The sequence below is a fragment of the Tursiops truncatus genome, chromosome 9 (assembly GCF_011762595.2).
Source record: "Tursiops truncatus isolate mTurTru1 chromosome 9, mTurTru1.mat.Y, whole genome shotgun sequence".
Taxonomy (NCBI): domain Eukaryota; kingdom Metazoa; phylum Chordata; class Mammalia; order Artiodactyla; family Delphinidae; genus Tursiops; species Tursiops truncatus.
The window spans coordinates 9,223,101-9,234,241 of NC_047042.1; the positions used below are offsets into that span (position 1 = coordinate 9,223,101).

General features: G+C 45.9%; 1 protein-coding gene across 4 annotated transcripts; it reads right to left on the reverse strand.

Annotated features, from left to right (window-relative positions):
- Positions 1 to 6,038: 6,038 nt before the first annotated feature.
- On the reverse strand, positions 6,039 to 9,697 carry PPIA (peptidylprolyl isomerase A). 4 transcript variants are annotated; one of them, XM_033862832.2, is made up of 6 exons: positions 9,559 to 9,692; positions 7,916 to 7,982; positions 7,436 to 7,466; positions 7,259 to 7,347; positions 6,722 to 6,894; positions 6,039 to 6,200 (listed from the first exon to the last, which is right to left on the reverse strand). In XM_033862832.2, exons 4-6 carry the CDS (start codon positions 7,265 to 7,267, stop codon positions 6,068 to 6,070), a joined length of 315 nt encoding a protein of 104 aa, XP_033718723.1. In that variant the 5' UTR covers positions 7,268 to 7,347; positions 7,436 to 7,466; positions 7,916 to 7,982; positions 9,559 to 9,692; the 3' UTR covers positions 6,039 to 6,067. The 4 variants fall into 4 exon arrangements, with proteins under 4 accessions (XP_033718723.1, XP_073665624.1, XP_004319289.2 ...); XM_073809523.1 differs by having other exon boundaries at positions 7,436 to 7,982; positions 9,559 to 9,697; XM_004319241.4 differs by lacking the exon at positions 7,916 to 7,982 and having other exon boundaries at positions 9,559 to 9,642.
- Positions 9,698 to 11,141: the final 1,444 nt, after the last annotated feature.

Genomic DNA, 11,141 nt, shown 5'->3' on the forward strand with positions numbered 1-11,141 from the left:
GGCCTTACAAGAAAACAATAGACAAATCGGAGAGTCTTTTCTAAGGGAAAATAATATGCTTAAGATAGATATGTGTCAGAATTGTTTTTTTAATATTTATTTTTATTTCTATTTACTTATTTATTTAGGCTGTGCCAGGTCTTCGTTGTAGCACTTGGGATCTTAGGTGAAGCATGGGGACTTCTTAGTTGCAGCATGCGAACTCGGTTGCAGCATGCATGCGGGATCTAATTCCTAGACTAGGGGTCGGGGGGCACAGAGTCTTACCCACTGGACCACCAGGGAAGTCTCCCAAATTATTTTTAACCAATACTTTTCAATTCATCACCTTCAGTCCTGACTGCCAGGAGAGACTTCTGCTGTATAAACGGGTGGACAGTCACCCCTCTGCAGACAACTTAACATCTGATTGAAAGGTTGACCAACATGAACAAGAAGGGAATTGCCTGGCAATCCAGTGGTTAGGACTCCGGGCTTCTACTGCAGTGGGCATGCGTTCAATCTGAATCCTGCAAGCCATGCAGCGTTGCCAAAAATAAAGTATGTCTTATTTTACCCATATAATCAGGAATGATTTCTAGTTTTTGTTTTAGAAAAAGTCTATTTTTTTGAGCAATATCGTTATTTTTTATTGTTTTTTGTTATTCTCTACTAAATTTTATATTTTAAATTTTTATTGAAATATTGCTGATTTACAATTTTGTGTGTTTCAGGTTTACAGCAAAGAGACTGTCATTCATATATATATATATATATATATATATATATATATATACTTTTTTAGATTCTTTTCCATTATAGGTTATTACAAGATATTGAAAACAGTAAGTCCTTGTTGGTTATCTACTCCATATATAGTAGTGTGTATATTATAATCCCAAACTCCTAATTTATCCCTCTCCCACCCTTTCCCCTTTGGTAACCGGAAGTTTGTTTTCTATGTGAGTCTATTTCTGTTTTATAAATAAGTTCATTTGTATCATTTTTTACATTCTACATATAAGTGATGTCATGTGATATCTGTCTTTGTCTGACTTACTTCACTCAGTATGATAATCCACCCATGTTGCTGCAAATGGCATTATTTCATTCTTTTTATGGCTGAGTAGTATTCTACTGTGTATATATACCACATCTTCTTTATATATTAACCTGTCGATGGACACTTAGGTAATATCTTTTTTCTTTTAAAGTAAATTGTTTTATTTTATTTATTCATTTTTTTGGCCGCACCGTGCAGCATGCAGGACCTTAGTTCCCTGACCAGGGATCGAACCCACGCACCCTGCATTGGGAGCGTGGAGTCTTAACCACTGGACCACCAGGGACGTCCCAGTAATATCTTTCTTATATTAAGCATTTTGAAGTGAGCCAAATACAGTCATCCCTCAGAATCCATGGGGGATTTGTTCCAGGACCCCTTGGACAGGATGCTCAAGTCCTTTATACAAAATGGTGTAGCATTTGCACACAACATTGGAACACACTCCCAGATACTTTAACCCATCTCTAGATTACTTATGATACATAATACAATGTAAATGCTATGTATATAGTTGCAGAAACAATGTAAATGCTGTGTGAATAGTTGCCAGTGCATGGCAAATTCAAGTTTTGCTTTCTGGAATTTTTTTTCCCCAGTATTTTTGATCCATGGTTGGCTGAATCTGTGGAGGCAGAACCTGTGGATATGGAAGACCAACTGTACTATTGATTCATTTTAGAATGTATGTTTTTGAAATTTTAAATATTTAATACAAGTAAAAGGGATGTGTGGTGACAAAGTCCTCTCTGCCCACAGGCCTTCACCCCTCTACCCAGACACACCCACTGGGAAACATTTCTCTGTATCCTCCCAAGGGTATGTACAAGCACAAAGATACACTTCATTCTGCTTTTTACAAAAACTGTAGCATGTGTTATATTGTGTTCTACTGCTCTTTGTTGTTTTCAAATAAAAGTCTAGCTGAGGCTATTTTGGAGATGCACTACCTTGTTCTTTTAAATTTATTTTTGGCTGCATTGGGTCTTCGTTGCTGCACGTGGGCTTTCTCTAGCTGCGCTGAGTGGGGGCCACTCTTTGTTGCGGTGCGTGGGCTTCTCATTGCCATGGCTTCTCTTATTGCAGAGCACAGGCTCTAGGCTCACAGACTTCAGTAGTTGTGGCACGCAGGCTCAGTAGTTGTGGGGGGCCCCAGGTTCAATCCCTGGTCTGGGAACTAGATCCCACATGCATGCTGCAACTGAGTCCACATGCTGCAACTAAGAAGTCCCCATGCTTCAACTAAGATCCCGAGTGCTGCAAATAAGACCCGGCACAGCCAAAATAAATAAATAAATATTTAAAAAATAATTGACACATATATATCTTAAGCATATTATTTTTCCTTACAAAAGACTCTCCGATTTGTCTGTTGTTTTCTTGTAAGGCCATGTCTCCTTCATGTCTGAGTTGCCTTTCATATAATGCAGAATACTACCTACCTTCTGCCAGATGTTTTATAGCTGCCTCAGCAACTCATTTAATTTCTTCCCACTGCACCACCAGGGAAGTCCCTACTTTGTTCTTTTAACAGCTGCATCCTAACTCATTACGTCAGTGATTTTTAGCCAGGAGGCACTTTGGAAATCTGTGGGCCTCTGACAGTGGATGGGGGCAATGCTGGACATGTTATAATGCCTGAGACTGCCCCACTGACTTCCAAACGTCTGGCCAGATGTTAGTGTATGCGAAAAACTCATTTATAATTATGTAAGTCTAAAGTCCATTTTACATATTAACATGAAGGGTTTGGTTTCGGGCTGCTGAAAAATCTGAATATCCGTGGCACTTCCGAGGCCTCCAACTGCTGTGTAATGGAAGGGATGCTGTGTAATGGAAGGGAAGCATAAACTTCAGAAGGGCTTAAAGGCTACTGGAATCATGTCAAAGAGCCACAGAGGTCAACTTAGAGGGGCTTGTACTAGCCAAATTTGGGATGATTTGAGCATCAAAAACAATGAGTGCAGGGACTTCCCTGGTGGTCCAGAGGTTAAGACTACGAGCTCCCAATGCAGGGGGCCAGGGTTTGATCCCTGGTCAGGGAGGTAGATCCCACATGCCGCAACCAAGTCCCAGCACAGCCAAATAAATAAATATAAAAAATAATGAGTGCAATTGTTCGTAACACGTTTAATGAAAATCCACAGTGGTAGGAGGAGGGAGAGAGAGATTAGAAGATTACTCAATTTTTCGCAACTACAGAGTAATTGACTCAGGGGAATTCCCTGGTGGTCCAGTGGTTAGGACTCCTCACTCACAGGTTCAGTCCTCGATCAGGGAACTTGGACCTTGTAAGCCACGTGGCATGGCCAAAATTATTTTTTAAAAATTGATTCAGGTGAAGATCATTAACTGATGCTAAAAGAAAATAATCAGGTGAAAGGTCTGGGAGCAGGGTCTTCACACATCCCACAGGTTACCTACTCAGCAGAAAGAATATAAAGTACCTTTCCAGTGGAGCAGTCAGACCTCCTGTTGAGTCAGCATGAGATCATATGCTATCTGACAACAGGATTAAGTGCATATAGCATCACCTACAACGCCTTCCTGCATAAAATGTTGAACATGTGTCCATTCAAGCTTCTCTGCCTAATTTCCAGTTTACAGAAAATACAAGAGCCAGAGGAACAAGCAAGTAACACGAAATGGAGACCTTAGGTAGCTCCAAAATCAGGGACATTCGACGAAGTCAATGTCCTGGACTGTTTAAGGAGTTGATGTCAAAAAAAAAAAAAAAAAAAAAAAGGCAAGAGGCCAAGACCACACAGTGTAGGACTCAATTTATATGAAATGTCCAGAAAAGGTAAATCTAGAGACAGAAAGCCAACTTGTAGTTGCCAGGGACTGGGAGTGAAAGCAGAAGGGACTGCAAATGGGCACAGGGTCTTCCTGGTGTGGTGGATTACGGTGATGGTTGCACAACTCAGTAAATTCACTAAAATTATTGTACTCTTAAAATGGTTGAATTTTATGGTGTATAAATTATCTCAATAGGCCTTTTTTTAACATTAATAGAAATTACAATATGTTAAAAAGTGGAAGGACTGTTCTAGATTGAGACAAAAGAGACCTAACAATCAAATAGTGTGTGAACCTAGGTTGGATCCTTGGGGGCAGTGGGGGGGGTGTGTGGGCGGGAGAGCACATTATTAAATACATTGATTGTATGTAAATCATACCTTAATAAAGCTGATTTTAAAAACACCTCTAGGGACTTCCCTGGTGGCACAGTGGTTAAGAATCTGCCTGCCAATGCAGAGGGCCACGGGTCCAAGCCCTGGGCCGGTAAGATCCCACATGCCGCGGAGCAACTAAGCCCGTGCACCACAACTACCGAGCCCGTGCACCACAACTACCGAGCCCGGGCACCTAGAGCCCATGCTCCACAAAAGAAGCCACGGCAATGAGAACTCCGCACACCTCAAGAAAGACCCAACGCAGCCAAAAATAAAACCACCTCCGGAACCAGTGGGGGAAATCTGAATAAGGACCGTACACTGCAGTTTGTATGGATTTTGCTTATTTTCTGAGGTGTGCTAAAGCAACTGGGTGAGCCCTACCTTATTGGATACATGGCTGGCCCTCCCTGGATGCAGCAGCTCTTGTGCTCAGGGAAGCTGAGGCCACACTGTAATCGATTCTGCTCACCTTGCCTTGTCCTGGAGGCCTTCATAACGTAGCAGCCACTTACCCTTTCAAAACTAAATAGTATGGGGCTTCCCTGGTGGCGCAGTGGTTGCAAGTCCGCCTGCCAATGCAGGGGACACAGGTTCATGTCCCGGTCCGGGAGAATCCTACATGCCACGGAGCGGCTGGGCCCATGAGCCATGGCCGCTGAGCCTGCGCGTCCGCAGCCTGCGCTCCGCAACCGGAGAGGCCACAGCAGTGAGAAGCCCGCGTACTGCAAAAAAAACAACAAAAAAAACCTAAACAGTCTGTTTTTAGGGACACACATAGGTGATAGAGTGATAAACACAAAATCAGTGACCTCAAAAAAAAAAATGGGCCTCTTGGGAGGGACAGAGTATGCAACTGGGGAGGCCTCCCAAGGGGAGTTCTTGATCTTAAAGGAAACCATGTTCACGAACATAAAGACCTCAACTGGACCAGATTATGGCTCAGATTACCAGGTCTGCACAATGGAATGAGAAGACCTCAAATGACCATGACGGCCTCTACAACTAGCCAGGGAGAAGTTCCCTCATCTATAGACAGTTACCTGGTCACCAGTTGGTCTGGAGCAAGGCAGAGCCAGATGCCTTCTGCAGTAGACTGTACCACACCAGGTCTGCCTGCCTTTCTCTAGCGGACTGAACTTCACAATTGAGCTGTCATAAACTCTGTACTCCGCATCTACATTCTCAAACAGCTAGATATCCCAAGAACATGGTCCAAAGACCCCTCCCCACAGAGGCTAAAGCTTGACATATTTCCCTCAAGGAGGGCCACCACAGAATACGCTCAAATTAAGCTTTGTTAAAATTAGCTGATTTTCAATTTGTTATAGTAATTTTGATGGATAACCCTAAATGTGCCAAGTGAGAATTTTCCACTGTCATCCTTAAAGGAGTACTGTTCCAACATGGTCACAATCTTGAAGTTCCACCTTTTTTCCCTGCCTGAGCCTACATCTTCCGTATTCCACTCACAGCTTGCCCTTGGGATACTCGATCAGCAAAACTTTATTCTTGGATCAGGGAAGCAAAAACACAAGATACTTTTAAACAAAGACAGCAACTGTTGTCTTAGAAGTAACGTGTTGCTGCTTAAAAATGAAATCTACATCAATACCCTAACCAAACAAGGACAGGCAACGGTTGTTTAGTCTTTATTTCATAACCATAAACTTAACTTTGCAATTCAGCTAAACTTGGAGGGGAATAAGGAAAATATGGAACCCAAAGAAGTGCAATGAGAGCACAAAGATTATAGTATATTTGGAGCAGATGGGGATGAAGGGGTGCTCTCCTGAGCTACAGAAGGAATGGTCTGGTGGTTAAGATAAAACACAAGTCAAATTTATTATTAGATTTGTCCACAGTCAGCAATGGTGATCTTCTTGCTGGTCTTGCCATTCCTGGAACCAAAGCGCTCCATGGCTTCCACAATATTCATGCCCTCTTTCACCTTGCCAAAGACCACATGCTTGCCATCCAACCTGGAAACAGAAGAATAAACATTACTACCTCCGATCTGCAGGTAGTAATGAAATAGAGAGAAATAAGCAGCCTGCATTGTGCACTGAGATAAGAACAGTGTCCCACCAATCAATATAGCATACCCAAGCAAGAGAAGACCAGAAGAGTGGTTTATCCAGCTTTTAGCACTAGCTAACGCCGACTAGTTAAATACTGGAAACATTTTATCCTTTTACCTAAAAAAAAAAGTGTCAACACCAGATTACTTTAAGCCAGTCTAAAAAAGGTGGTCTCCAGGAGTCTCTAATCACTGTTAATCCTAATTTTAGAATGGACCCCTAAAAAAGAGCCAACAAATCACATGCTAATTAGATGAAAGCACCACTCTTAAATTCAACTACTCAACAAGGTGCCCTGTTTTGCTATTAGAGTATCTCACTTTCTATAGTGCACTATCTAAATTTGTGACTATTCATGCCCTTCTACTACTTTAGAGCAGGAACAGCAGGGAAAGGTTGCCTTTGCTATGTTCTGCTCTTACCACTCAGTCTTGGCAGTGCAGATGAAAAACTGGGAACCGTTTGTGTTGGGGCCAGCATTTGCCATGGACAAGATGCCAGGACCCGTATGCTTCAGGAGGAAATTCTCATCATCAAATTTCTCCCCATAAATGGACTTGCCACCAGTGCCATTATGGCGTGTGAAGTCACCACCCTGTGAACATAAAAGAGGAACCTGTCACTTTTGGCAACAGCTGGAAAACATGCCAAGTCTGCAAGGTTCAAACTTTAAAACTCAAGTTTAAACTAATTAAAAGGGTCAAGTGGAACCAAAATGGTAGAATTAACATTTTGGTTCATATATGCACTTAAAAAAAAAAAACATTTGTTTATTACAGACCACAGCAATTTAGATGGCATGGTATCAGTGCAAAATTGTCAAATAGACAAATGTAACAGAAAACAAAGTATAAAAGTAGACTGGCACCAATGCAGACAGACCATATGTGCACATCCTGAAATGTTCTGGCTCAATCCCAAATTAAGAGAACCCAAATCAGTATCAGTAAATTTCATACCTGGCACATAAATCCCGGAATTATTCTGTGAAAGCAGGAACCTTTATAACCAAAGCCTTTCTCCCCAGTGCTCAGAGCACGGAAGTTTTCTGTTAAAATAAAGTGTATATGTATATAGACACAACAGTTAAAATCAGAATACCTTTGTTAAACATTTAAAAAAGAAATAAAACTAACCTGCTGTCTTTGGAACTTTGTCTGCAAACAGCTGTAAGAGAAAATGACAGTTAATGAAAAACATCTGCTTACATATTTTGTTGCTTAGTACCCTTGTCTTTAGGGGCCTCTGAATCATAAATTCATTTTCTCACTAGAAGAGAATGCTTCTTCAGTAATTACTTTGAATCCCAAATAAGAACGGCTCCTGACAGCCTTAAGGTCCTGCGGGGTTGGGTTAGCAACATGACACCCAAAGACATGCCAAAACTCCAGAACCAGGAATGACTCAGATAGTGTGAGGCTTCTAAAAAGTGACTTAAAACTTTTATGTGTATCACACCTACTTCTAAACAGATAGATGGTCTCTCAAAGGTACATCACCTCCCCCAACTTCAACTTGAACCTAAAGACAAGAACTTTCAAGAATAGCAAGTACTCCTGCACGATCAGGGAGTAAATAGCTGTAATTTTAGTCACTGGTAATGAAAATGCTACTACCTCCAATCTGTTAACATAGCTTTATGGATTGGATGAGCAGTCACTTCTTGGTTTCCAGGTCCCTTACCTAGTAGTGGGGTAAAAAATAAAGATTGGTTTCTAGTACAACTGCTTCGAACCTTTCCTGCATATATCAAACATTTTGGCTAAAAAAGCTTAAATACCACAGAAAACGCAAGCCCTTGCATAAAGACAGTTTAAACTACTTAATGAACTATTCCACAGATCCGTGACTTAAATCATCTACTGAAATCCCTGGATGTTTCTTAGAAGACTTACTATTTAGCTTCTAAGTACTGTATATAAAACATACGGTCTCTTAAGTATTAACGTGTCTCCAACCCTCGTACTAACTCGTTTCCCTTTTAGACCCTTACTAAAGTTAAAGCTCGCAGTGGCAGTTCCACCTCCATTCTCACCAAGGGATCTGTCAGAGCGCCTATCTCATTTCCATTAAGCCCTCTGGCTAACCTGAGACACACAAGCTACAAAGAGTTAGGCTCAGGCCAAGTTTCCACGTGGCCCCTGGCCAATTATCAGCTGACTTCGGATAAAGGTGGAGTATACATCTACTGGATGTAATATTTCTCCAGTTTTTACGTCAGGGCAAGTTTCCACATGGGCCCTTATCAATTCTTAGCTCTGACTACAGTGAGAGTGGGCTACAGACTGATCTGCATGGGGGGCTATCTAAGCTTGGGCGGAGATCCTACAACCTGATCACTGGCGGCTCTTTGAGAAGTGGTCAAAGAGGATAAAACCACTTAGGGCTACACCCCAAGACCTACCATGCTGGGTTAACTGGAACGGAATCCCATTTACCGTTTGAAGAGCCCGCCGACTTACTTAGCTACCCTGCTGTGATTACAAACTGATTAAGAAGTACCCGTAACACGCCTGAACTAATTAGGAAACCAGCGCAGAAGGCCTGCCGCTCTGCCGGTCTCGACTAGCCTGTTCTGCGCGGGGACGACCGGGAGGGGCCCGGGCGCCTCCCACCCGCCGTCACCGCAGCGGAAGGCGGGCCTCGGCGCCAGCGGAGGGAAGGCGGCCGGCACATTTCCGCTCGGGGTGGGGGCGGGGAGGGGCCTCTTTCTACATCAACCTCGCGATTTTAAAACACCCGGGGAAGCCCTCGAGCCGGCCGACCCCACACCCTTATTATAACCCAACCCTGAACTAGCAAGCGTCCTTCGGGACAACGGATGGGCTGCTATCCCCACCGGCCCTGGCGCGCCCGGCGCGGGAAAAGGCAGCCTTCAGGTGCGGCCGCCGCGTCGGCTCGAAGGAAGCGGCTTCCGAGTCCTCGAGGGCGGCCCCGGGAAGGTCGCGGCTGCCCAGGGCCGGCGCCCGCCTTCCGTCTGGGGCGTTGCCGACCCTCAGGGCCCCGCGATCCCACGCGGCGGCCAACGGCTCGCGGCCCGAGCACGTGCGCGGCCGGAAGGGCGCGGCCGCGCCTCCCCCGCCCGCCCCGCCCGCCCCGCCTTTGTCTGCCCGCCGCCCCCGGCCTCCCAAAATGGCCCCTCGTCAGGAAATGGCGCCGCGCCGCCCGCGTTCCTCAGGCGGGGCGCCCGCACCCAGCCCCTCGGCCTCCCCCCCGCCGCCCGCTCAGGCCCACCCGGCGCGCCGCCGCCCGCCCCAACCTCGAAGGAGACGCGGCCCAAGGGCTCGCCGTCGACGGCGATGTCAAAGAACACGGTAGGGTTGACCATGGTTGGGCTGCGCGGGAAGTTCCGATGTGGCGGCGTCTGCAAAGCAGCACGAGCCCCACCGCCCGCCTCTTTTATAGCCGGTTCAGGCCCCGCCCATGGCCGGTCGCGCGCCTCGTCTCTGGCCAATCGCGACCGTGGGTCAGTCGAAGTGACGGTGTGCCTGGGCCTATGGGTGGAGATGGCGCCGGAGAGGAGGGACGGGAGACGCGCGTGCGCGCTGGCAGATGCAGGCAGGTTCCCGCCCGCTGCTTCGGTCTCCGCGCTGCGGTGTGGGGTCGCGCTGAGGCGACCGGGTTGGGGACGGGACTTGGAGACCGCCCTGGTGGGCCGGCTGGGTCGGTGGGAGCCCGAGAGACATGCACCTGCCTGGGCCCGCGGCCAGGACGTCTTCCCATCGCGCAGAGGGGACAACTGAGGCAAACGCAGGCCTCAAGGTCGCGCCGCCCGCCAAGGTCGCTCGGGGTCCAGGGCCCATGCCGCTCTGGGAGGCCAGGTGGCTTTGGGCATCACCATTTTCCCACTGCAGATGAGGATGAGGCGCAGCCGCCGCCCTCTCTCCCTTCCCCCTTTCTCCCCTAGTCTGAAAGGTTATGAAATGCTTCCAAAATACCCTACTTTCCGAAAATATCTTGCACACTCTGCTTGAATTTTCTCCAGGAGGAAGACGTTAAAACAAGAGCCTGTCACTTCCCTGATAGTGCAGTGGTTAAGAATCGCCTGCCAATGTGGCGAGGTGGGTTTGAGCCCTGGTCCGGGACGATCCCACATGCTGTCGAGCACCTGAGCCCTTGCGCCACAACTGCTGAGCCTGTGCTCTAGAGCCCGCGAGCCACAACTACTGAGCTCACATGCCACAACTACTGAAGCCCGGGCGCCTAGAGCCCGTGCTCCGCAGCAAGAGAAGCCACCGCAATGAGAAGCCCGCGCGCTGCCACAAAGACCCAACGCAGCCAAAAATGAATAAATTTATTTTTTAAAAAAAGAAAAGTGAACTCCCTTAGGCAAAGATATTAATAATACTTTTATTACTAGTACTAAATGCACTTATATGGCCCTGGTCTTTTGTTCGGAAAACCTTGAAAAGAAAATTTATATATCCTTTGACATTCAGAATGTTATTTAGTATCTCCAAAACCAGGATAGGGTTGTGAGAAGCAAATGAGAGTCCTTCTGAAAGATGAAATCCAGTGTCTGGCATCATGCCATCGTTATTAATAATGGCATTGTGAGCCTGCATCTGCTCAGAATTTATAAGAGTGCGGTTTTGTTCTCACAACCACCCCAGAATCCCCATTTACAGATGCGGAAAGTGAGCATCCTTCATGTTAAGTAGCTTGCTCAGAGTAACCAGCTTAGGAGTATTAGCAAAGCCAGAACTAGCAACTGCTTTTTTGCCCATTCCCCAGCACCGGTGCTTTCTGACCTTGAGGAAGCTGCTTGTCCTTATCTGACACTGAAAAAATGACCCGAGGCCCTCAGGCATAAACTCCCTCAACTTCTCTCTCCTCCACTCT

What these genes read in the sequence shown, in the direction of transcription:
- PPIA (XM_073809523.1), bottom strand. Translation starts at nt 7,553, where the DNA reads ATGATTCAGAGGCCCCTAAAGACAAGGGTACTAAGCAACAAAATATGT. An exon ending in CAAAGTTCCAAAGACAGCAG is followed by an intron (nt 7,348 to 7,435) that starts GTTAGTTTTATT and finishes TTATTTTAACAG; the next exon opens with AAAACTTCCGTGCTCTGAGC. An exon ending in TGCACTGCCAAGACTGAGTG is followed by an intron (nt 6,201 to 6,721) that starts GTAAGAGCAGAA and finishes TTCTGTTTCCAG; the next exon opens with GTTGGATGGCAAGCATGTGG.